Source organism: Anastrepha ludens, chromosome X, assembly GCF_028408465.1.
Source record: "Anastrepha ludens isolate Willacy chromosome X, idAnaLude1.1, whole genome shotgun sequence".
Taxonomy (NCBI): Eukaryota; Metazoa; Arthropoda; class Insecta; order Diptera; family Tephritidae; genus Anastrepha; species Anastrepha ludens.
Window position 1 is genome coordinate 20,682,202 of NC_071503.1, and position 27,963 is coordinate 20,710,164.

Below are 27,963 nucleotides of genomic sequence, written 5' to 3' on the forward strand. Positions count from 1 at the left end.
TTGTTTCAGAAAGCTGATTTAGCCGTTGGGTCGATGACAATAACATATGCGCGTGAAAGTGTAATAGATTTTACTAAACCATTTATGAACCTGGGCATAAGTATTTTATTCAAGGTATTTAATATTTACCATTACGACCGTTCAAGAAAATTACTCCGACTGACACCAACTCCAATAGACTCTTATAATAACCTAAAGGGATAAAAAATCATTTCTGAAGAAATGGAAATAATAGCAAACTTAATCAGCACTACTTATCAAATAATGAGTAATTACGTTGTAAGTTAGTAAAATTTCAATCAAACAGTTCAATGCTTAGAATAACTGCTAATAATAGTCTGTAAGTGAATTCGGATGTTTTACAAAGAAATTATTTTACAAAACGGTACTGGACAGCTAAATTACATCTTACATAATAAAAAAAAGATTGGACATATCTTTCCTCTAGAGTATATAAAAACGTACATTTCGCGCGTTTGCTGGAATAATAAAAGTTAAGCAGGCGCGCTGTAACTTTTCTTTTATACTGTACGAAATATGTAAAACGTATATATAAACATTACCACATTAGAACAAATTGTAAAGTGAAATTTTAAAATCGGGTTGTTCTATATTTTTTAACTTTTTGGAATACACCGTTGTTCCAGCTACCGCGTGACTTATATCCAAAAATGCTTATGTAAGTAAAAATTTTCGTCCACAAACTAGGGACCATCAACTCCGGCTTCTCGCTTGTTTTCATTCATGAATCCACTGGCTTATGACGTGTGGCTCTATGTTTTGGCTGCATATTTCTTGGTATCATTTACAATCTACGTCGTAGCAAAGTTCTCGCCAATCGAGTATCATGACAATTATCCATGCGATATAAGGAATCCTGCCATAACTAATCAGTTTTCATTAGCTAACAGTTTCTGGTTTACAATCGGAACATTAATGCAGCAAGGCTCTGACATAAATCCAAAATCGATCTCAACTCGCATTGTCAGCGCTATATGGTGGTTCTTCACGCTAATTATCATTGCTTCGTACACAGCTAACTTGGCGGCTTTCTTGACAGTTGAACGCATGATTACGCCCATTGAAAATGCCGAGGACTTGGCTAGCCAAACAGAGATATCTTACGGTACCCTTGAAAGTGGCTCCACAATGACATTTTTTCGCGACTCAATCATTGAGACGTATCGAAAAATGTGGCGCAACATGGAGAATAAGAAAGCTACTGCTTTCACTTCCACTTACGAAGAGGGTATAAGGCGTGTAAATAAAGGTAATTACGCGTTTCTCATGGAATCCACTATGCTTGACTATATAGTGCAGCGAGATTGTAATTTGACACAGATCGGAGGCCTCCTAGATACCAAAGGTAAGTATCTATATGTAGGATATACTGTACATACATGGTCCCTGCAGTGAAGACTGACAGTAAATGTAAGAAACAAGCAGTATAATAAGTTGGTTTCTGAAACAAACAAAACTTTATAAAAACAGGTATTTCTAGAGAAAACATGTACTATATTACATATTAAATAAAGCGAAGTTATTGTGGATGAAGCACTGGTTTCGTTGTGTGACAATAGTATAAAAATGAACATCGAACAAAGGGCTTATATACAGTTTTGCCTCGCTTAGCACAAATTCTACCGAAACGTTTCAATTGATGAAGGAATTATGCTAATGGTTGTTTATACCGTGGAAGTTTTCATCGCTGTACTGAGTTGGAAAGGTGCTTTCTTTGAAAAATCAATTCTGATTTGCTAAATGAAATTATTAACTTCCCTGAACTATTCCAATACTTCTTCTTCTCTTCTTAATTGGCGCGATAACCGCTTACGCGATTTTGGCCGAGATTAACAAAGCGCGCCAGTCGTTTCTTTCTCGTGCTAACCGGCGCCAATTGGACACACCAAGTGAAGCCAAGTCCTTCTCCACCTGATCTTTCCAACGCAGAGGAGGCCTTCCTCTTCCTCTGCTACCACCAGCTGGTACCGCATCGAATACTTTCAAAGCCGGAGCGTTTTTATCCATTCGGACGACATGACCCAGCCAACGAAGCCGCTGGATCTTTATTCGCTGCGCTATGTCTATGTCGTCGTAAAGCTCATACAGCTCATCGTTCCATCGTCTACGATATTCGCCGTTGCCAACGTGCAAAGGTCCAAAAATCTTACGCAGAATCTTTCTCTCGAACACTCCAAGCGTCGCTTCATCGGATGTTGTCATCGTCCAAGCTTCTGCGCCATACGTTCGGACGGGCATGATGAAAGTCTTGTAGAGTGTTAGTTTTGTTCGTCGAGAGAGGACTTTACTGCTGAATTGCCTACTTAGTCCAAAGTAGCACTTGTTGGCAAGAGAGATTCTACGTTGGATTTCAAGGCTGACATTGTTATCGGTGTTAATGCTGGTTCCTAAATAGACGAAGTCTTTTACAACCTCAAAATTATAACTGTCAACAGTGACGTGGGTGCCGATAAGCGAGTGCGCCGACTGTTTGTTTGAAGACAGGAGGTACTTCGTTTTGTCCTCGTTCACCACCAGACCCATTCGCTTTGCCTCTTTATCCAGTTTGGAGAAGGCAGAACTAACAGCGCGGTTGTTAAGGCCGATGATGTCAATATCATCGGCATACGCCAGCAATTGTACGCTCTTATAAAAAATTGTGCCTGAGCGATTAAGTTCTGCGGATCGTACGATGCTCTCCAACATCAGGTTAAAGAAGTCACACGAAAGCGAGTCACCCTGTCTGAAACCTCGTTTGGTATCAAACGACTCGGAGAGGTCCTTCCCAATTCTGACGGCGCTGCTGGTGTTGAGCAACGTCATCTTACATAGCCGTATTAGTTTTGCGGGGATACCAAATTCAGACATAGCGGCATACAGGTAACTCCTTTCCGTACTGTCGAATGCAGCTTTGAAGTCGACGAAAAGATGGTGTGTGTCGATTCTCCTTTCATGGGTCTTTTCCAAGATTTGGCGTATTGTGAATATTTGGTCGATGGTAGACTTTCCAGGTCTGAAGCCACACTGATAAGGTCCAATCAGTTGGTTGACGGAGGGCTTCAGCCTTTCACACAATACGCTCGCTAGAACCTTATAGGCGATATTTAGAAGACTAATCCCGCGGTAATTGGCACAAATTGCAGGATCGCCCTTCTTATGGATTTGGCAGAGCACGCTTAAATTCCAATCGGCAGGCATGCTTCCATCCGACCATATTCTGCATAGGAGCTGATGCATGCACCTTACCAGCTCCTCGCCGCCATGTTTGAATAGCTCAGCCGGCAGTCCGTCGGCGCCCGCGGCTTTGTTGTTCTTTCCAATACTTATCAGCAGTTAAAGCCTATTTAAGTAGTATATATATATATATATATATATATATTAGAGCGTCTCGCCCTACAGGCAAAAAAAAAAGTCACCCGTACCTCCCCTCATATGAAGTGTTTTTGAAAAATTTTCTTTTTCTAGCAACCCTAGATAAAACCAAATTTGTTTTTAGTTGAAAGCCATACATTAGGTGCCTTATTTTCTTTATATATTACATTTTTCAGCATGCTCCACCTGATTTTTTATAAATTAACTGAGCTATTGTTTATCTAATATACTTTTTTCTGTTTTATGTTTTGCCCTTGACATCATAATCAATTGTCATTTTACTTGGTGCGTGTTAAAAACTGCAAAAACCTTAAAAATGCGTTTTGTTGATTGTGATTTAAAAAAACAACTGCCAACTAAACGCGATATTATTAATTTCGGGTTATATCTTCGTCATAGAAGTGATCGGCGTAGAAAGTTGGGAGTTTATAAGCAAGAAATTTGAAGGAAACTACGTCTTTTGTAGCAACGTGCAGGTATTCCAATTTTATCTAACAGTGTTACGTGTAGAAAATTAGATAGTGTTGTGAATAAGTAGAGTAGAATGGGGTAAGATAGGTCTTTTTTTTTTGAAGAGCTCTTGCTACGGTGTTTTTGCATTGATTTTGAAAAATAAGCAAGATTTTGAAAGGTTATTTATCTGCTAACATTTTGGTTATACTGACTTATGTTTGGCTAAATATTTTGGAAGCTGCATTCAATAAGACAAAGGGTCTTTTTTTCGATATTTTCAAAATCGGGGGGCACGATAGGTCACTATATGTGAGGGGAAAAGAACAATGTACATGGCTTGGAAATTAACGTTTTAACCTTTATTTATAGAGTATGAACACTGCACATGTTATAAAAGTTAGGAATTTTTCTTTAATTCATCACGCAAGCACGTAATGTTTCGAACGGAATTTTAAATTGTTTAGAGGCTGATCGAACACTAGCGCGATCTCGGACTGCCGCGACTGCGTTTTTTACGTCCTCTTCACTTCGTTTCGGCGTTTTTCGCACATAATTACACACCATTTTGCTGCAAAAACAATTAAAATTTATTTTATTCCATTAAAAGTAGTGACCTACAATGCCCCCAGACGGCTGACCTATAGTGCCCCCAAGCACATGTTTTATGTTAGTGTCGATATTTTTTTAAAAAACAAAAATATCAAAAAACTGACACATTATTCGTGTTCAGCATTATTTTCTACGTAAAATAAAACTCACCTGAAAAATATTTACATACATTAAATGCACTGCACCGTAGAATAAAAAAAATGCTATGTCGGAGAAAAGCTCACAAAAAACTAAACGACGCCAGAACTAGGATAACTAATCAATGGTGACGGCCGAAATGACAGTCGCGAACGTTGTTCCCCACCACGTATTCAATTCACATAAGACGAGTGATCTCTGCAAAAACAGTGCGACGAAAACCCCACCTACCTATTGTGCCCCCATACCTATCTTACCCCATTCTACTCTACTATAACGTAGTGAAACATCCATCGAAATACGATGAAAACGAGTGGAATACATTATTTGTGATATCGCGTTGCGCATGTAGAATTTAAAAAAATAATTTATGTAACTGCACAGCCTGCAATAAAATTCCAGATGATACTAAAACTTTTTTCATCGATCAGTGTGGTCCACGATTAATGACTCTTGATAATGTAGATGTGAGGTCGACGAACGACATACAACATATGACGACAGTTTGTTCATCAAATTAATGAGTTGTTTGATGGGCTTATCATAGACAAAAACAAAGTATATAGGGAACGTGTGAAGTTCCGCAAAGATGCATTAGCGGCGGCCAAATGTGATGACTCTGTAAAGTGTATCTCATTCGATGGCAAAAAAGAGAAAACTTTAAAAAGAGTAACAGAGGCAAATGTGAACATGAAGAACATACCACCATCGTAAAAGAGCCCGGTTCGAAATTTCTCGGCTATGTCACGCCCACTGAAAGTTCCGCAACTGGAATACAGAGGAGCATCGTGGGATATTTAGAACAACAACATATCGACTAAAATTTCCGTTACAAGACAAACTATTCACTAACTGTTTCGCGGGCGAGGAAAATAAGCAAAATTTACTTTTTCTTGTATGGTTTTAGACTAAAAATAAATTGTTTATATTTCTGGTTCTACTAATTGAATCGAAATACTTTTTTCGCAAAAGATTTATGATTTTTTACGGTCTTCAATTAACTGACATTAGGTTGTTACACTAGGGTGGTAGAAACTAAGATATGGTGGGTAAGTACCACAATGAAACGCATGAGCTCTATGAACTTTCTTGAGAAAAACCTCCTCTTTGAGACAAAAGAATTGATGTTTCACACTTTAAAATCCGACAATAAATGCCGAAGATATGAAGAAAAATGTAATTGGGCGACATCTAGCGTTGCCAGAAAAACAAAATTTTTTTTTAAATGTTTTTCAAAAACACTTCATATGAGGGGAGGTACGGGCGACTTTTTGTTGGTGATACGCTCTAATATATATATATATAATATATGTATATAGTTGCGCGGACACCCTTTTTTGGGTGTGTGGCCGAGCTCCTCCTCATATTTGTGGTGTGCGTCTTGATGTGGTTCCACAAAATGGAGGGACCTACAGTTTCAAGCCGACTCCGAACGGCAGATATTTTTATGAGGACCTTTTTCATGGCAGAAATACACTCGGAGGTTTGCCATTGCCTGCCGAGGAGCGACCGCTATTATTTCTCTCTGTGAATTCCGTATGGTAGTCACGCACAAACCCATTCGGCTACGGCGGCCGCCGCCATGTGGTTTATTGTTTGAAAGCTAAGGTGGCCTTTAATTTTTAGCGAAAGTCACCTTGAAATGGCCACCTCAAAGGAAATGATGTATTTTGCAGGTTAATCGTCATCTAAGCCAGAAATCGGTCAGTTACACATTCATATATTTTACGTGCGATTTACTGCAGGGTAATAACGAATCTAAAGCGTTTTTCAGTAAGAGCGCTTCAACTTTTTTTTTGAATAAAACACAAACGGTTTGACTTTTTTAACTACAATATTTTTTTTTTTTTATTATCGAGTTTGAACATATACATTTAAGTATGAAATTCGATTTCTTTTGCATGACCACCGCGTTCACGTTTTACGAAGTCCAATCGTTGAACCCAATTTTCGACCACTCTTTTGCATAAATCGGCCGAAATTCCAGCAATTTCGCGTTCAATATTGGCTCTGAGCTCATAAATCGTCGCCGGCTTGTTACTGTAGACCAATGACTTCACATAACCCCAAAGAAAATAGTCTAGAGGTAAAGCTTATTTTGCTTGTTGTCAAAGCCATTGAGCCAAAAGTGAGCTTCATCACTGAAGACCGTAAAATGGCCGTAATGCTCTTAAAGTAACAGCAACAGAACGATTATTTTCATAAAAAAATTTGCACGATTTGCAATTGTTGCTCAAGTGTGTAGCGTTCCATGATGAAATGTATACTAATGAAGTTTACAAATGACAAGCGAAAAATAAAAAATATTGCGCTGTTCGCCCTCCCTATCGGAAAAAAGTTGAAGTGCACCTATTGAAAAACGCCTTACTTATATATTTTCTGACATCTAAGTTCTCTGAGCATAATACTGGCTTTATAGGTTATGGTATCGCTACACCAAAAGGATCACCATGGCGGGACAAAATTTCCCTGTCTATACTAAAACTTCAAGAGAAGGGAGATATACAAATGTTGTACGACAAGTGGTGGAAAAACGCAGGAGATACTTGTCAACGTAAAAACAATAACAAACAATCAAAGGCGAATGCACTTGGTCTGGATAACATTGGTTAGTACCTAGATAACCGTATATGAGTTTTGGGTTGGAGGGAAAGTTCTGTCGTCTTTTAAATAGCCAGTTAATTTTTCTTGTAAATTGCATTTTTTATGAATTCCAAAAAGGAAGCAACGTATCGGTTGCATGTGAAAATGTATATTCCGGGATCTGAATCTGATCAAAAAAGTGATCGATCAGGACGACCATCCAAGATCAATAATCATGTTTTCCCATCTATGTTGGAAACTGATCCAACAACTCGCAACTCTAGTGAAGTGAGGACAAGGAGATTCATATTCCTAAAGTGTTCGCGATTTATCACTAAAATAGCGCAAAAAATATACCTTAAACAGTGAGAAAAGCGTGCAAAAGTGCAAATTACCCAATAGTGCGGTTGAATGTTGTTGCAGCAATTGCTCAAAATAGTTATAACATGAATATAAAAATTTAAAACCTTTCCTGCATATAGAGCAGCAAAAAAAAAAACAGAAGCAAAAAACTGCAATTTTCCACCCTTAGATAAAGAAGATAAAAAAGGATTTCACAGCTAAAAAAACAAAAACTTAAACAAGAAACCCAAAAAATTAATAAAAAGCCGACTGGCCACTCCCCTCCTAATGGGTGTGGTGCAATCAAAAAACACCAACAGTTGCAGAACCAATTACAACAAAACACCCCAAAAAACATTCACATGCGGCAAAATTTTCAACAATCACCACCCAACGACAAATTACACAACAGAAGCAACAACAGTCGAGTCCAATACCTCTCTCAAGCACATGGAGCACCCAATGCCATACTCCCACCTCTAACTTAATTGAAAGGTTCAGCCGCTGTAGCAACAACTGCAATTACTCTATAAACAAGGGGATCTTTCCCCTCAACCATCGGCCAGGACGAATCCTGCAGGTAACGATTGGAAAGTCGTCGAACAAAGTGGTGGAAGTGTCAGTCGGGTACTCCTCAAGTAGCACTAAAGCGCCATTTTGATACCATTATGAAACCTCCAACAGGCAAATATCTACAGTCAGCTAGAGCTGTTGATATAATGGAGAAGAGGGATGGGAGTTAGGTTGGCATACTGCCCCAGGCTGCCGCAGAAAGGAGCCCCCAGTTATCTTAGCACATGAAGAAATGGAGTTCCATTTGTTCTGCGCTTTCCTGAGAAATTATTTGTGTAGTTCCCCTTTAACAGCTGTCAGGGGGAGGCCGATGCCCGGGTAGGAGGTCTCTGAGGCCAAGTCAAGTCTCCTGGCAAGCTCATCAGCAATTTCATTTTTCTCTATGTTTCCATGTCCTGGAATCGAAATAAGAAAAATGTTAGATTTGATCTCCTCTTCAGAGAAGCTTACTAGTCTCGTTCTACACCATGATGTCGTCAGAACCTTGATCGCGGTTTCACTATCGGAGAAAAATGACCTCCAGAGGCCAACCTCCTTTAAACTGATTGTACTTTGAGCTGCGATGGAAATAACGGGAAAGTCAATGGGTAGTAAGTGCAAAAGGACATTCAGGGCAACATAGGGGCTAGTTTTACATGCTCCTTTTTCCTTTGCACCCTTCCCAGTTTAGTCATATTATAGCACTTCCGAAGAGCATCCCACCGAACTATTGACAAAACCACTGCGTTGTTCTTCCACAGCACCACCTGTGGCTTGAGTCCCCATTTTTTACCGAACATAAATTTGCAGGAGTAGAAATCCATTCGGGCCTTCTTTACCCGATTTTCACTGTGTAGCTTCCAATGGAGTTTAGAGTCAAGTATCACTCCAAACTACCTAACTTCCGATGAGAGAGGGAGAACGTGGTTGCTGAATTTGGAAAGTGGAAAGGATGGAGGTTTATATTTTCTGGTATACAGCACGAGCTCAGCTTTTATCAGAGTTGACTCGGAGGCCGCAAGTAGCATCCCAGCGACGGAGTACAGCCAGTGACCTTTCCAAAACCTCAGCCATGACTGAGAAAAACGGTCCCGATACCATCAGGACCAAGTCATCGGCGTATGCCTTAACCCCACCCTTGTTTAGCATTAACAGAACTTCGTCAATAACAACTAGCCAAAGTAGAGGCGAAAGGACACCACCCTGCGGCGATCCTTTGTGAATGAATCTAGTGACTTAAGCCCCTCTTGGGATCGCATTAACTTCCCTGCAGCCAAGCATTGACGAGATACAGAGACAGATAAGTCTTTCCACCTCCAGGTTCTCTAACGCAGTGGCAATTGACTCCGCCCTTATGTTATTAAAAACACCTTCTATATCTGAGGCATTCTCTGAAAAAAAAGCCACTTGAAAAAAAAAAGTTCTTTATTTTTTTTGGCAATAATATATCTTATAGTATATGTAAAAACTAAAATAAAAAATATGGTTTTAGGTCCGTGTAATGCGGGGTTGCCATACTGTCAGGGGTCAACGTTTTTTGCAAAAAAATTTTCGAACCGCCATAACTTTTAAACGAATGAACGGATTTTAAAACACCTTAAGACTCTTTTGTACAAAATTTCTTAAACTTTAAAACTGTGTATCATAAAAAATTTTTAAATTAATATTTCATTGAAAAAAATTAAAAAATTTTTTTTTTTTGAATTTTTAACCACTTATGCCCCCTTCGATTTTTTTCAAAAATACCCCAAAATGTTCCTTATTTCATCACCTTTTTACCCCCCAAAGGGAATTTTGGGACAGCAATATTTGTATGAGTTACAAATAAAAAACCAACTCAGTGCAACGCTCTTAATCCAAGGAAATGCTCTACTATCATCCCTACTGCATTATATTATTGTCTTTTTCCATCATACTTTACTAAATGTAAGAAAAATTATTATTTAGGAATTTTGTAAAAGAAATTAAAGAGATTTCATGTCCATAAATGGAAAACAAAGTCCTTAAAATTGTCCAATACTGATAATTGTCCAATACTAACTACATAGTTTAAATTGGAGAATTCAAGTACCCTAAAATTCCGCTAGGTGGCTATGCTGTATGCCTTCTTACAACCGAGTTTATTCACGCGTATTATAAGTACCGTGCATAACAAAGTGTAACATTTTCTACGATTATCGCATTGAAAGAGTTTTCTACAGTAAGTATTTTTTTTTCACTACTTATTATATGGTTTTTTTTTAATTATGCCTTTTACTAAGTGCTATAATCCTTTTCAATATGAATATCATAAAAATAAGAATGTACGTAAGGTCAATAGTGGAAAAATTGTTGGAAAAAACGTAACTCACAGTTTGTATTTGTGTGATAAATGTCGTAAACAGCTTGTGAAAGAAGGTTGGCCTAAAGTTACTGGTAAATGTAAATCTAAACCTAAATCTTCTGCATCGTCTACAGATTTAAGAATTTGGAAGAATTTAAGATTGAGAACGAATTTGAGTCTGAGAATAAATCTGAATCTGATTGTGAGAACGAATCTGATTCAGATTTTTCTTTTGCTAAAGATGATAAATCTACTAATAACGGTAATGATTCCGCTGATTTGTTGCAAATTATTGAAAAATTAAAAAATAAATTCAATGATCCACAGATTAGTAGATTTGAAAAGTATGAATTATTAAAACTTGTACCAGATTCATGGGGAGAAAGAAAAGTAGCAAAGATATTTGGATGTTCACGCCAACTCGTCAAACAAGCAAAAGAAGGAAAAAGCGATAAAATTAATGGAAATTCATTATCTGAAGAAATTAAAACGTTGGTTATTAGTTTTTATGAAAAGGACACAAATAGTCGTCTTTTGCCAGGTAAAAAAGATTTCGTTCCTGTAAAGCAATCCGATGGAAAACGTGTTCATGTACAAAAGCGTTTAATTTTATGTAACCTTTCGGAACTTTATTATCTTTTTAAATTAGAACATCCGAATTGTAAGGTAGGATTTTCCACCTTCGCCCGATTGCGACCGAAGCATTGTGTTCTTGCGGGATCATGTGGAACACATTCGGTTTGTGTATGTACTTACCACGAAAATGTGCACTTAATGATTGACGGAGCATCTATACCTTCTTTGACTGAATCCAGTGTTTTAAAACTTACTTCTTATAAAGATTGCTTAAAAATCATGGTCTGTGAAAATGCGACACCTCAATGTCATTCTGGAGAATGTAAAAAATGCGAAAATAATATTGATATTATAAAAGACCATTTAAATGAGATTTTCGAGTCTAACGGAATTAATAAAATTGAGTTTCAAATTTGGGAAAGCACAGACCGTTCAACGTTGATATTTCAAGTTCAGGATAGTAATGAATTTGTTGAAACTTTGTGTGAGAAATTGACAGTTTTGAGGAATCACGATTTTATTGCTAGACAGCAAGCAAGCTATTTAGAGCATCTGAAAAAAAATCTAAAAGAAGGAGAATTGCTATTATTATGCGATTTTGCAGAGAATTACGCATTCGTTGCTCAAAATGCTGCTCAGTCATTCCACTGGAACAACAATCAATTCTGATGATCTCACGCATAATACTGTAGCTGTGCATGCTTTCCAGAAGATTCTTATGAAACATTTAAAGGAGCAAAGTTTATCGATAAATAAAATAATATATTTTACTGATGGAGCAGCACAACATTATAAGAATCGATTTAACTTTGTTAATTTGTTGAATCATAAGAAGGACTTTGGAGTGGATGCTGAATGGCACTTCCATGAAACTGCCCATGGGAAAGGTCCTTGTGACGGTATTGGTGGAAATTTAAAAAGATTGGCAGCTCGAGCGAGCTTACAACTTCCACCTTCCCAACAAATTTTGACAGCAGAAGCTCTTTTCAATTGGGCAAAGAAAAATCTTGAACGAACTTTCGTGTATTTTTCTTCAAAAAAAGAACAAAATGTGCTCGAAAATTCCTTGAAAGTCAGATTTTCTTTAGCAAACAGAATTAATGGTACCCAAAAGTATCACGCATTTATCCCTATCGGTAACGAAGAATTGTTATTAAAAACATTTAGTTTCTCTGAAGAATCTGTAGTTTTTCCACCAAAGCGTGGACGTAAACGCAAAAGCACATGAACATCAAGTTAAGATTCAATATACATAATTATTTTACTTAAAAAACTAAAAAACCAAAAAAAAAAAAATTATAAAATTGAAAAAATACAAAAAAAGTTTAAAAATAATAAAAAAACAAAAAAATAAATAAAAAAAATGAAAAAATAAAAAAAATAAAAAAGGGATTAAATGTCTGCTACGTCCACGTCGTTAATCCTGGGTTACGCTAAATGCAGATAATAAAAGTCCATAAATCAATGATTTTTCATCATAGCAACAGCTTGAAATCTAAGGAATCCTGTTTGCTTGTCTTATTTTTTACTTCCTTTTCACAGCTTCTGACAAATTATTGCAATTTGTAGTCAAACAAATAGATTGCTTAGATTGAGAGCGTTGCACTGAGTTGGTTTTTTATTTGTAACTCATACAAATATTGCTGTCCCAAAATTCCCTTTGGGGGGTAAAAAGGTGATGAAATAAGGAATATTTTGGGGTATTTTTGAAAAAAATCGAAGGGGGCATAAGTGGTTAAAAATTCAAAAAAAAATTTTTTTTTTTATGTTTTTCAATGAAATATTAATTTAAAAATTTTTTATGATACACAGTTTTAAAGTTTAAGAAATTTTGTACAAAAGAGTCTTAAGGTGTTTTAAAATCCGTTCATTCGTTTAAAAGTTATGGCGGTTCGAAAATTTTTTTGCAAAAAACTTTGACCCCTGACAATATGGCAACCCCGCATTACACGGACCTAAAACCATATTTTTTATTTTAGTTTTTACATATACTATAAGATATATTATTGGCAAAAAAAATAAAGAACTTTTTTTTTTTCAAGTGGCTTTTTTTTCAGAGAATGCCTCATCTATGAAGACAGAGATTTTTCTACAGCCCCTACAACCTCGTGTAAGGCTGATTCTGTGAATTTCCCTTTCAGGTAAGCATGTTGCACTGGAGATAATTTATATTCAATGTGTCCTCAGATATGATAATAAATCAATCTTTCAAACACCTTTAGGATTATTGAGGTAAGACTTATAGGCCAAAAGTCCTTGGCCGAGTCGTTAACCCTTCTCCCTGCCTTGGGTAGGAAAACAACCCTCGTTTTCTTCCAGTTGGCGGGGACGTGATTAAGAGAGATACCCGCCAAGTAGATTTCTTGCAGGACAGGAACCACCGAGGTACCTATTTCCTGAAGCATCACAGGCAAGATATCGTCAGAACCAGGAGATTTAAAAGGGGAAAAACTATTTATAGCCCACGTGATTCTGTCAACTGGCAGGATAGATTCCAGGGAAACATCGCGTTACCTATCGACTCGTGTCGACAATGTCAGGTTGGGTAATAGAATTTTCCGGAAAGTGAAGCTTAAACCTCCCAAAAGCAGGCCAAACTGGACGAATACTGGCTCGGTAGCGCTCAACCCTCTGAAAACAAATTTTCTCCTTTGGAAGTTCAAGAAGAAGAACCCAACTCTTAACCACAAGAAGAAACCTACAAAGCCCCACCAATATTTGTTCAAGTCAACAATGTTTCACCATTAATAAAGCTCTTAAACCGCTCCTAGCTCCTACGATCTGAAACGTATAAACATTGAGCAAGTGAAAATACAAGCTTCCAATCACGAGTCCTATAAGAATATTGTACCCCTAGTAGAGCAAAAAAAAAACCGAAATATAAGCCCGTATAAATATAAGCCAAAAGAGGAGTTATTCTAAAAAATATGGATCCTTCTACATGCGTTCAAGAAAATCTAGACGAACTATGGTATGGTTATAAGTATCCGTCGCTTCTTAGCCAAAGTTACGGATTGTTTAAACATTTAAATAATACACGATATTTTGCGAAACGACGAACATTTTGAGTTCTTTTGACTTAATTCATTTATTGAGCCAATTTGCGATACTCTCGTAAGATGTGGACCGCTCTCCAAAAAGGGCTGACTGCAGGCTCCAACATTTTCGACGGCTTAGGTTATCATAATATAACGATGCGATGTAGAAAACTTTTTCTTTTCTGCCGTCTCTCGATATACATCTCCTTCAACTCTTGATGCACCCAGTTACCTGCTTTCTGGACCATTCCCATCGCGTGCATACGTTTACTGACGGTGGATCTGTCCACATCCAACTTTTTAGATATATCATCAAGGGTTGGACATGCGTCTTCATCCAATAATTGTTGTAGTTAAGTATCTTCGAATTTTAGCGGTGCCCTTCATGATCTTTATCACGCACGTCGAAATTGCCACTTTGGAAGCGTTGAAACCAAGAGTTGTATTTGATGGAACGTGACTACGGTAAATATTGATCAATATACGACACTTTTCAGCTTCACCTTTTTTCAAACGTGCTAATAAAGCATGACTTCCCGCAAATGTTGTTTTCGGGACGTTACGTAGACATTTTTGATGACAGATAAAAAAGGATCTTTACGCTTCAAACGAATGTCAACTACAGCGATCAAGACCATACATATACACCACACATATACACCTTCACCCTTATATTACTAGAGCGAACACAAAAATCGTATTACTTCTTTTACAAGGGCGAAAAGTTATTCCCATACCCTAAAGACCTTGGCCGCATAAAAAAGTTTGGTAATACACACCCTCACACAACTGCTGAAAAAAGAACATAACTGTCAGCTCCAGAATTATCCCAGCAAACTTAATGCCACCTCAGCCACTTGCTACTCTCTATGCCATAAACGGCTCCACCCGAACTTCACCTCGGTTAGGTGCAATAAGTGCAACGGGTTGAGCCACCTTAAGACCTGTGCAGGCCTTAAGACTCATAGGGAGTGGTTCACACGGTATGTGGCCTCGTGTTGCTCCAGCCATCAGGCGTCTGATGCCTTATCGGCTACTACTCCCCCTGATAGGCCGGCTCCACCAACCGCCACCACAACCAATACCTCCACGGTTAGGAGCATATCGGAGCAACAAAACTCCCCTCACATAGCCCATCCCCTTAACTCCTGCTCCAACCTCAGTGCGGGGACAAACCAGCAGCTCTTGGTCCCCCGTGTTCCGTGTGTCAGACCGGAATACCTCGGAACCTGGCATCAGTCCAGTGGGATTCATACAAAGGCTGGTGCCATTTTCAGAGGTGTTCGGACCTGCGCACCACCCGTTAGTGGATAACTGACTACGTTGCCCCCTGCTGCAGAGCTTTGCATCCGCAACCGCCCCTCGTGGCGCGGCCGCCCACCACCATCAAGCCACAAAAACTTCAGCGGAATGCACAGCAGGCCCAACGTGGGCAACCCCACGCGTCCCTCATCCCTCGAGTTACTACTACCTTACCAAGAAGCTTATCAATATAACTGCAACGGACTCACGAGTAAGGTCGACGAGATGGGTGGCTTTATGAGCCGACACAGTATCCCAAAAGCTGCGGTCCAGGAAACCAAGCTGCACGCCAGGTCCTCTCTGATAACCAGGAATGGCTATAACGTGACACAGACATGATCGCGAGCGAAACAACGGTGGTGGCCAATCGTTTATAGTCCACCACACAGTGCAGTATCGTCTTATTGATGAAGGCATCGACCGCAGCGACAGCACCTTAGAATGTCAAGGTATAGCTGTCCGGACAGGCGATGCCGAGCTCGAAATTTATAATGTATACATACCGCCTGTCACCTGCTGCCCGGCAGGATATCACTCTGATATAGGTGCGCTCATCAGAGGTGAAAACCGATTAGGTGTAGGTGACTTCAATGCGCATCACGATCTTTGGCATTCAAGCCTGCCAAATGATCGTAGGGGACAGCTATTGGCAGAGCAGATAGACGATAAATAGCAGAACGTGGCGACCTATGCTATCTCCTGCATCAGACCACTTGCCCATTATCGTCTCGATTGAGAGACCTGCCGACTTTGTTTCCGCGAATCACCGGTCCTATTTTAACTTTAAAAAAGCCAATTGGGCCGACTTCGTGGAATTCACAGAAGATACCTTCGCCGTTCTTCCCATTCCCACCGATGTGCGTGCAGGCGAATGCGCATTCCGCAAAGTGCTCTCAGCTGCTGTGGCTCAATTCATCCCTGCTGGAAGGATCAAGGACATTCGTCCTCATTTCCCGGCCGAAGCAGCCAGCTTGGCAAACGAGTGTGACCACCAAGCCAAGTCGATTCCGGGGATCCCCGCATGAGGGATCTCAATTTGGAGATCCGGCAACTGGTAGATCAACATAAGCGGACTAAATGCGTTGAGCACCTGAAGTCCTGCAGCCTCACCACTGGTGTGAATAAACTCTGGTCCACCGTTAGTTCCCTGCCGAACCCGAGGCACAACGACAAGGTGGCTATCACTTTCAACGGTTGCCCTTCGTCGGACCCGAAGAGATGCGTGAGCTATTTTAGCCGACTTTTTACACTGCATCCTCCGGTCGAAAGGGCCAAGCGTCGTGCCTCCAGAAGACTGCACAAACTAGCGAACGACAGTGCGCCTTGCTTTCTCTTGTGATGAGGTTCGGGGGGCCATCAACGAAACAAAATCCTCAAAAGCCATTGGCCCTGACGGACTAAACGTGCTGATTTTGAAGCACCTGGGACCTTCGGGAGAAGGATGTCTCACAAGGGTGTTCAACTTGTCCTTGGCCACTCTCATCATCCCTGACAAGTGGAAAGCAGGGAGAGTGGTCCCACTACTGAAACCTGGGAAGCCCACCAGACATGGGGAATCTTATCGTCCGATAACTCTTCTTTCCCCAGTGGTGAAGACACTTAAAGTACTCCTACTTCCACTCTTCACGAAACACATGGCCCCAGCCCCACATCAGCACGGTTTCCGCCGAGTGCATAGCACCACCACTGCACTCACCGCCATAAACGCCCAGATAAACCGCGGGCTTAACCAAAGCCGCCCCTGCGAAAGGGCTATCCTAGTAGCGTTGTACCTAAAGAAAGCTTTCGATACAGTTAGCCATTCCGCGCTATTAGATGATATTTATCAGCCGACACTCCCGCCAGGGCTGCAGAGGTGGTCCGAAAACTACCTGAGCGGTCGTCACTCGTCAGTGATTTTTCGAGACCAAATATTAAAGAAGAGGAAGATTAAGCAAGGTGTAGAGCAGGGTGGTGTCCTTTCACCCTTGCTGTTCAACTTCTATATCTCGAAGCTCCCCCAACCACCAGAAGGAGTCTCCCTGGTCTCATACGCTGACGACTGCACGATAATTGATGGTCTGTGCTCCCTGGTCTCATACGCTGACGACTGAACGATAATTGATGGTCTGTGCTCCAAAGTGAACAGCTACCTCTCCGACCTTTCTCGCTTTTTCACTGCCAGGAATCTCCAACTTTCCCCCGCTAAATCCACGGGGACCCTCTTTACCACTCAAAGGAGGTCAAACTGTCCCTCAGGGTAAAAGTCGATGACACACCAATTCCGACTGTAAACAATCCCAAAATTTTAGGTGTGACCTCTGGCAGTTTGCTCTCCTTCTCAGCGCTTATAACCGCAATTGCCCCTAAGGTCCAAAATCGCAACAAGATCCTCAAGTCGCTTGCCATCAGCACCTCGAGCAAATAAAAAGAACTGTTGCTATCGACATTTAAGGCAATTGGTCGGCCGGTTCTAAGCTATGCTGCGCCTGTCTGGTCGCCCGGAACTAATGACACGCAGTGAATAAAGCTACAGACTTGCCAAAATTCTGACATTCGGACAGCGACCGGTTGCCTCCTGATGTCCCCTATTCAACACCTGCACCCCGTAATGGAGCACAATAAACTGCTCAGCAAGTGATTCCTGCTGGGGTGCTACTGCAGGTTTCTGCCTTGCAGACACCTGCTTGAGTCAGAGCCGCCTCCTAGGCGCATCAGCATCATCTTTTAAACTATACCGACGAGATCCAGGACTCATCCAGCGCTCATCCTCAGGAAAAAGCGCTGAATAAGTCGAATCATATCGGCCCATCAGCCTGTTGTTTATTGCCTTTAAAGTAATGGACTCCCTTTTCCTCAAAAGAATGATACCTATAAGTAAAAATCGAAATATAATATAATCCCAAATCACCAATTCGGTTTCGTGGAAAAACACAGTACCATCGAACAAGGTACACAGACTCGTAAATACTATTCACAAAGCATTTGAACAAAAAAAATATTGTACAGCGACTTTCCTCGATATATCTCAAGCTTTTGACCGCGTTGGGCATGATGGCTTACTCTATAAAATAAAAGACACTTTTCCAATAAATTATATATAATATATAACATATTTATTAAGTCCTATCTAGAAAATGGATATTTCTTTGTCAAACAAGGTGAAAAACAGTTTGAAATAAGTGAAAAATCAGCTGGTGTACCTCAAGATAATATTATGGGGCCCGTCCTATACTTGCTATACAAATACGATCTATCAGCTTCTGATGAAAAAATAGTTAGAACGTGCCCACATCCATGTGACCTCCCAAAAACTACAGAAACGACTTGATAAAATAACTCATTGGTTGAAAGAGTCGCCCATTAAACCAAATGAGGCAAAATCTTCCCAAGTCACTTTAACACTAAATCGAAACCTTGCTCACCCGTTTAGCTCAATAATATAATCATCCCCCAAACTAACGTCACCCAAAATCTCGGCATGCATTTTGATACATGGAAAACCTATATTTTAACCAAACGGGAGGCTTTAGGAATAAAACTTAGAAACCTGAATTGGTTCCTACATCGAAATTCCCATGTTTCTCTCGAAAGTAAGCTGTCACCTTACTCAGCTATCTTGAAACCAATATGAAAGTATTGCATTCAACTTTGGGGCACTGCAGCTAAATCCAACATCGAAATACTTAAAAGATTCACAAATGTACAAATTCATAGTGATCTCAAAGTATCCACAACAATTGAAGAAAAAAATAAGAAAATATGCCACATCACACAACACACGACTACAATCGCACTCAAACCCTCTTGTCACAGGAATAATTGCAAATCCCATAACCTTCACCAGACTTAAGAGAAAATCTACAAATGGCCTCATATTTTAGTAAATTAGCCTAAATTATTATTTATCACAAAATTAATAAATGGTTGCACCACTGGTTGTATTCTATAAATGTGTTTTTTAGCTTAAATTAATTAAATAACGTTAAGGAAAAATATTGCTTAATGTTTAAGAAACAGATCGCAATAAACAAATGGTTTAAAACAAAAAACATTTAACAAGGCGCGAAATTGCAGAAGAGTTTGGCATTCATCATACAGCGGATCATATATAATTGATTAATATTAAACACATAGTTTTATAAATGAATTAATATTTTCATTAAAATACGACAGACCCTCCAACTCAACACATATAAACAAAGCAAAGCAAACAAAACATGATCAAACTAAAGCTTTGAACCACATGGTCATTTTGGTTCTAATTTTAGGTAAGCTTACGATTAGTAGAATAATATGCTTAATCACATATGTACATGTATTTTGTGACTGCTCAACATATCCATAGACATATTTGTTCAACCGTAGGTGGCGTGTTCGTTGTTCTACTCGTGGGTATAGGCCTGGCAGCGTGCGTAGCGGTATTCGAATTCTGGTACCATTTTATCACGCTAAATAAGCGAAACGTATGCTGTGAAGAAGACCACCCCACTGTAGATACAGATACAGCAACCATGGCTCCTAATAGTTTCGACCTCACTAATGACTCCGGCCGCGGCAAACTGAACGGAGATTATAGTGCTGGCATGCAATTTATCCAACAACAACAAGAACATAATTTAAAACATGCTGCAGCTTACCGTTGCACTGAAACACCTCCCCAACGTTCACTTTGCGGTGAAATGCTTGAGGAATTTCGTTATGCTTTACGGTGCATGGACTCCCATCGGCGCCCAGCTCTAAAGCGTCGTTGTCCGACATGCCATTTGTTCAAAGATGCTGAGAAGCATACTAACGTGCATATGAGGGTTTCAAGAGGTGCGCACTTCAGTATTACTTGCAGCCCAAATAATGATTCAAATATCTACCCAATTGGAAGACAGCACATCACAGATGCTCAGCTATTGACTTCACCGATATTTTTCAATCCAAATCCATGAAACGGATGAATAATCAAAAAACATAAGCGATAATAAGAAACAAAAAAAAACATACATATACCTATGTGATAGGAATAACTCATATTCTTAATAATAAATAATTGTTTTGATTTGGACACTGTTAGCTTAAGGTGAAAAATAAATTACCCCATCCACTGCATACATATTGAAATAACGTGAACTTATAACCAGTTCAAGAAAAGTTATGGTATAACATACATACGAGGTGTGTTCAAAAAGTACCCCGAATTTTGAATTTTCGCAGGTTACATGTATTCGAATTTCGATTTTTTTCTAGCGATATGTTGGTACTCATGTCTCTCACTCATACCAACGAGTTTTCGCCATTTTAGATGTACAGTTAATTGTTGACAGCTGCTTTGCTTGCACGTGTTCGGCTCGTCTTCTATTTTTACCTATTCAAAAAGATGGATCAAAGAACCTGCGTCAAATTTTGTGTGAAGAACGAAATTAAGTGAGTGGATGCATTCCGAATGTTGACTGTGTTACACGGATAAGCTACTTTGAACCAAAGCTACGTTTATCGGTGGTACAAAATGTGGTGAAAAAGCGTGCCGGACGCCCGAGCACTTCAACAACAGACGAAAAAATTGATGAAGTGAAGAAAGTGGTATTGGCCAATTGTCGAATCACCGTTAGAGAAGTTTCTGAGGATCTAGACATATCGATTGGCTCGTGCTATTCAATTTTTTTCAATGATTTGGGCATGAGACAGTCTCAATTTCGACCAAAAGCAGCTTCGCATGAACATTGCTAATGAGAGGTTGGACTCTGTCTGCGACAACAGAAATTTGCTCCAGAGGGTCATAACTGGTGAAAAATCGTGGGCTTATGGATATGACGTGGAAATTACAGCTCAATCATCTCAATAGAAGCTGCCGCGCGGACCAAGACCGAAAAAAGCGCGCCAAGTTCGGTCGAGTTTAAAAATTTTGCTTATCGTTTTCTGCGATTCCAGGGGCGTTGAGCAACACGAGTTCTTGCCACAACACACTAATGATACCACAGCCACCGTATTCCCCATATCTGGCCCCTGTGACTTTTTGTTGTTCCCGAAGCTGAAGAGGCCCATGAGAGGACGACGCTACGCTACGATTGACGAGATAAAGACGGCATCGACGGAGGAGCTGAACAAGATAAAAAAAATGATTTTTTGAAGTGCTTCGAAGACTGGAAAAAACGTTGGCACAAGTGCATAGTATCTTTGAGGGGTCACAATAAATATTAATGTATACATAAATAATTTTTGAAAAAAACACAAAATTCGCGATACTTTTTGAACACACCTCGTATACATACCAGAGTCTTGCATGAATAATGTATTACATGCTGCAATCATTGAGTAAGTAATAACATAGTCACAATCTCGAACAAAATAATTTTGTATGGGTATGGAAATGGAAGATTTTTTTCTTTTTCTCCGGTTGTTTACAACTATGACAGTATGTGTTGTGAGGGATGCCCATTTTGGCTGCTTGTTCTCCGACAGACCAAAAGCAAGTTATGACTGCCGTTAGTTTCCAAGCGTCCCATCGTTTCATGTTTAACAATATTGACGATTGCTTGAGGTTGTAGGTGGGCCATAACGTTCTGCTGATTTTGCATTTCGTCTGGTCTCTCCATCTACAATCCACGATTCGGAGGTATTTTAGGGAAATTGTACTCTTGACTGACCCTAATTGTGTGAATACCGATTCTGCAAGAGCGTTATTCATGGCAGATCCCCCTCTTGCGAGGTTATCTGCTTTTTCGTTACCTACACCACCAGAGATTGTTGTAGGAAAATTCGGGGCCTGGACGGCAGCTTGGCTTTCCGAAAGAATAGCAATGTTGCCACTAAAATAGAAATCTGCGATTAATAACCTACAAGCCCTCCAATAATTAGTTCTTCCGTCTGGAAGATACTGCAGCGAATAGGAAGACGCGCAGATGTTTCAATTATAAGTCTATGAGAACATATACCAGCTCCAATACTGCGACCCATTTTAGAGCCATCTGTATAGACTGTAGTGTCAAAGTTGTTTAGAGAGTGTCCCTTATTCCATTCTTCCCTAGATGGAAAGAGAGTGGCAAAATTCCTATTGAATGTTACCGTCCGGATGATGTTGTCAGTCCCTTCCGAGGTTAACTGAGTTTGTCGTAATAATAGACTGGCATGACCAGCGACTTTTCCTTCCAGCGACCCGCTTCATTTAACCTAATTGCACTCATGGTTGCCGTCTTCTTAATATGTAGGTATATTGGAATAACGTGTGGCAGTGCATTGAGAGCCTCCCTGGGACATGATCTGATTGCACCGACCGTTATTGCACAGACCGATCTTTGTATTCTGCCGAGTAATTTGGTATTGTAATCTCTCCCTAGAGCTTTCCCCCAAACTACCGAACCATACGTCAAAATTGGTCATATAACCGCCTTGTGCAGCCATAATGTATGCTTAGGTTGAAGACTTCATCTTCTTCCAAGCATACGTTGACAGGCAATTGCTGCTTTCCTTACCCGTTCTTCGACGTTTAATTTCCAGCTAAGTTTGGAGTCCAAAATTACCCCTAAGTACTTTGCACTGGGTGAAAGTGAGAGTATTTGTCCGTTAATATTTGGTAGGGTAAAGACTGGTACTTTATATCTAGTGGTAAAGAGCATAAGTTCTGTTTTATGCGCGTTTAAACTTAGGCCACAACCTGTGACTGAAGAGTTTAGCTCGCCTAAGGCCCATTGGATGACCCTACTGGTCGTATTAGGACACCACACCATTATCATATCATCAGCGTACGCCACCGCTTTTACCCCACCTCTATTAAGTTTTATTAAGATTTTGCTAATCACACATAACCAAAGAAGTGGAAATAATACTCCCATCATATTACCCATTTTAGCTTTGATGATCCGGGTTTCTAGCATAGAGATGATCCAATTGCTGATACAATTTTCCACACCTAAGCCTATTAACGCCCTTTGGATAGCATCAATGCTAGCGCTGTTAAACGCGCCTTCTATGTCTAGAAAAGCTGCCATAGTATACTGTTTGTTTACTAGAGACCCCTCTATTGCTCGGATTACCTCGTGAAGCGCTGTCTCCGTCCATTTTCTTTTGAGGTAAGCATGTTGTGCAGTTGATAGCTCCAGCAAACTTCTAATGTGCATATCTAAAAATCGTTCAAGAGTTTTTACAAGAAAGGACGACAGCCTGATTGTAACTTTTACATCGACAAGATGCTGTGGGTCAAAACATACTGTTAGGTTAGTATTAATGATAAATTCATATAGGTACTCACCTCGATCATTCGTTTCGGTACTCCCCCATAGGGTATGCCTCGCATTGGCGTCACATCCTAGTAGCAGGATATTGTTGTTGCTGTCAACCACAAGCCTACGAGCCTCGTCAGGCTGGTTTATTGTGTGCCATATAGATTGAGGCAATTTAGATTCTGACGCTGTCAGCAGCCTCCATTTCGATGGCCGTCACATCCGATAAGCTGTAGAATGGGATTTAAAATATGTTTAGTACAAGTTGTATAGTAAAAGTTGTAGTTTTTGAGAGATAATCCGTTTACTTCAGTGCTCCGTACTCTGAGTTCCCGTATCAGTGCGATGTCGACGTCCTCCTCCGAAAGGAGAACTGTTAGGTTGTCGGTTGCACTCCTGGAGTGCTGCAGATTGATCTGGACAACCTTGATATCTATTTTTATTTTTTTTTGTCGGTACAACTAGCAAGTTACCCGTGATCCCCACGTGTCCCGGGACACATGTTAGCATCAGGCTATTATGTATACCGTCATAGTTCAGCCTGGATTTACAGGACTTGACTACCCCTGATGTGGTCGGAGGGCTGTCTAAGGCCATAAGCGCAGCTTGGCTGTCGCTGCAGACACATATAGATCTGCCTCTTCATCGCTTTTCCACAACAAAGTTCATCGCTTCTTGAACTGCATACACCTCCGCTTCAAACACTGATGCTTGCATTCCAAGAGCAAAGTGCAGTTATGTCCCGCTGGATCCCACGTAGACCCCAGAGCCGGAGCCATGCTCGGTCCTGGAGCCATCCGTAAAAATGCGAAAACAGTGTTTGCCGGGCTCATTTTCTGAGTCTTCCCACAATTGAGCCTCTGGTAGCACTGCACTGTATCTCTTTTCAAGTACGACTCTTGATAGCATGGAGTCAAGGGGCATGGAGAGAATCGTTGGATCGACGTCCATGCCTTCTCTGTGTTTCAATGCCGGACAGGGCCGTACCAGTTCCCATTGTGTTTCAGCCTGCAGATGGTCTTCAAGGCCTCTCCTTGGATGAAAGCATCAAGTGGTGGTAAACCAGTCAGAGCATCTAATGCCGGGCCTGAAGAAGTCGGAAAAACTCCGGTACAACAGATAGCACAGTGCGTTGTAGTCTCGATAAGGTCCTCCTGACTCCCACTAGAGAGAGTCTACTCATTCAGACCCCTGATCCATAGGTGATAATAGGTATTATCATAGCCGTGTAATTCCATGGAACCTTGCTAGGAGAAAGACCCCACGTTTTCCCAAAGACACCTTTGCACTGCCAGAAAGCTGTCAGTGCTTTGGATGTCTTTATTGCAACGTTTGATTTCCATAGGAGCTTACTATCGAGGATTACTCCAAGATACTTAATTTCCTTGTATAGCTGGATAGTGACTCCTTTTAGCTTGGGCAGAACGAGTCCATCAAGCTTCCTCCTTCTGGTGAAGAGGACAATACCAGTCTTGGCGGTATCTGGCGATAACCCATTCGCACAGCACCAAGTGTCAATCCGATCCAGAGTTTTCTGCACTTTCCTGCAGATGCTAATAAGCGAAGGGCCTGTAACCAAACAAGCAACATCGTCCGCAAATGCTTGTGCGTAGACTCCTGAATCGTTTAAGGTGGTGAGTAGAGGATCGATTACCATACACCAGAGCAATGGGGACAGCACACCGCCTTGGGGGCAGCCTCTGTTAACCCCGGATGACACCAGCAGATCTTCCTCTGCTCGCACCGAAACGATTCTTTGGGCCAGCATCGAACGAATCCAATTTACTAGCACCCGGTCTACGCCGTGCCTACTAGCAGAGCTACACATACTGTCAAAAGTGGAATTATCAAATGCCCATTGAGACCCATACTTATTGGTCGTTTTTAGGAGGTCACGCTGCATGCCCGTGTGCTGCTCATTAGCGCCATCGTTTTTAGTATAATCGGCTTTTGCCAGTTGCGTGCACATGAGTAACTCATTAGCGTCGTCAACCTCGTCCTGCTCATCCTCCTGATTTGCAGAACGGAATAACTTCAGGTGTGCTCTCCTTACGCCAAATCGAAGTTTGTTGTCCAATTTTTCCAGTGGCTCAATACTCTCCTCCGGGATTTGAAGAACGAAGGACACGCACAACGACAATACGAGGCAGCCGTGCCTCGATTTCGGACCACTTTTCCAATGAAGGTTTACCGCGGTTCGTTAGTTCGTCCACCAACGACGTTTGCAGCTGATGCCGCGCCACTTTGTTAAAAGCGCGTTTGGCTGACTTGGGCACCAAAGCAGTGTGTGACGTCTTTTCTTTTTACTGCCCTCGTCCTGCGAACGGTTGCGTTTTCCGCCGTTGGTGGCCTGGAACGCCAGGTACTCATCGACCACCTTTTGGCACCTTGTCTTATCGGCCGCATTTTTGGGATGAGTTTACCTTCTGCCTCATTTTTGCTTATTCTGCCGAGAATAACGAGAGAGCTCTGGTTAAGCTAGTACCTAGACGGGCCTTTTTTAAGGTATTGACGCTTTTGCCCCTTGACATCAGCGGATATAGTAGGTTGTTTATAGTTGATGGCGTGCTGTGGCCCACGGCTTTGCCATCAAATTTCTCTTGACTAAAAGCAAAGAACTCGTCCTCTGAGGGAGCTCCGAACTCCTACTCCCCTACCTTCCATATCTGGGAGGTGTTCCCCTGTCCACCCCTTGGGGACGCGCCCTATAGGGATAACAGGTTCCCCCAAGGGGACACGTCGACTCTAACAAAAAAATGTGAGCTAGTAGCAACACTCCTTCTTATCGAACCGGAGAATTTAGTGAACAACCCTTAAGTGATTAATGTAAGTATCGCCCATGCAAATTGCAACATTGTATAAGAATGAATTTCCGAATTTTTGAATTTTCGAATACGCTGACGTTATGGACTTTTAATTCATATCTCTGAAATACCATATACCCATGTCTCATCTCCAGTAATGAAATCAAGTATTTGGTGATATCAACGCGGTCTCTTTTTTGCATAAATTTCAGGTCCGAGGGAACAACTTTACAGCAACACGGCGCAAATCCAAATCATTAACTACAATGTGCTGATCGAATCCGTAAGCAATGTTCGAGTGCTCTGCCAGCTCTCTGATGGTTAATTCGCTGTTATTGATCAACTTTTCTTTCACTTTATTGATGACATTTTTCTTAAGAGTATCATTACCGAAATAATTTCCCAACATTTCTAAAGGTTTCGCACCATGGAATCAATTTTTAACGCAAAATTAAAGACGGAGTGCTTGTTGCAAGCTTAAATCCCCTTTTAAAACTGGAAAGACTTGAAGACTTGCAGAGGTAGGTTTACTCAAGACGATGGGGTTTTTAGAAATGTCAAGCAATAGTAATACAATTTTGGTAGGAATATTCAGATGTGGCAACGTAACAAAAAACAGAAAGTTGACTTAGAGTTTCACCTGGTGGATGCTCCGAGAACTCTTTGACCAAAGTGGTATGTTCAAGACTGGTCTTGCAATTTAAATTAAAAATTTTTACTCCATGAAACCTTTTCTTACCGTAATAATATCATGACTTTTGTAGCCATATCTTAACAATATGTCTCGAGCCAGATTCTGGCAAAAATTTGAATATATAAAAAATATTATATTTCCCACCGTTAACTACATTGAAATTTGTTAATTATAACACTCTTTTTCTTCGTAATTGGCGCGATAACCGCTTACGCGATTTTGGCCGAGTTTAACAAAGCGCGCCAGTCGTTTCTTTCTTGTGCTAACCGGCACCAAGTGAAGCCAAGTCCTTCTCCACCTGATCTTTCCAACGCAGAGGAGGCCTTCCTCTTCCTCTACTACCACCAGCTGGTAGCGCATCGAACACTTTCAGAGCCGGAGCGTTTGTATCCATTCGGACGACATAACCCAGCCAACGTAGCCGCTGGATCTTTATTCGCTGCGTTATGTCTATGTCGTCGTAAAGCTCATCGATCCATCGCCTTCGATATTCGCCGTTGCCAACGTGCAAAGGTCCAAAAATCTTACGCAGAATCTTTCTCTCAAACACTCCAAGCGTCGCTTCATCGGATGTTGTCATCATCCACGCTTCCGCGTCATGCGTTAGGACGGGCATGATGAGAGTCTTGTAGAGTGTTAGTTTTGTTCGTCGAGAGAGGACTTTACTACTCAATTGCCTACTTAGTCCAAAGTAGCACCTGTTGGCAAGAGAGATTCTACGTTGGATTTCAAGGCTGGCATTGTTATCGGTGTTAATGGTGGTTCCTAAATATACGAAGGCCCTTACAACCTCGAAATCATAACTGTCAACAGTGACGTGGGTGCCGATACGCGAGTGCGCCGACTGTTTGTTTGACGACAGGAGGTACTTCGTTTTGTCCTCGTTTACCACCAGACCCATTCGCTTTGCATCTTTATCCAGTTTGGAGAAGGTAGAACTAACAGCGCGGTTGTTAAGGCCGATTATATCAATATCATCGGCATACGCCAA

The 27,963-nt window shown here is 40.8% G+C and overlaps 1 protein-coding gene across 2 annotated transcripts; it reads left to right on the forward strand.

Moving 5' to 3' along the window:
* The first annotated feature begins 6 nt into the window (after positions 1-6).
* LOC128869171 (glutamate receptor ionotropic, kainate 2-like) lies at positions 7-27,963 on the forward strand. Of its 2 annotated transcripts, none has more exons than XM_054111681.1 (4): positions 7-114; positions 709-1,366; positions 6,992-7,180; positions 19,636-20,380. In XM_054111681.1, exons 1-4 carry the CDS (start codon positions 34-36, stop codon positions 20,205-20,207), a joined length of 1,500 nt encoding a protein of 499 aa, XP_053967656.1. In that variant the 5' UTR covers positions 7-33; the 3' UTR covers positions 20,208-20,380. The 2 variants fall into 2 exon arrangements, with proteins under 2 accessions (XP_053967656.1, XP_053967655.1); XM_054111680.1 differs by lacking the exon at positions 19,636-20,380 and adding an exon at positions 26,491-27,963 and having other exon boundaries at positions 15-114.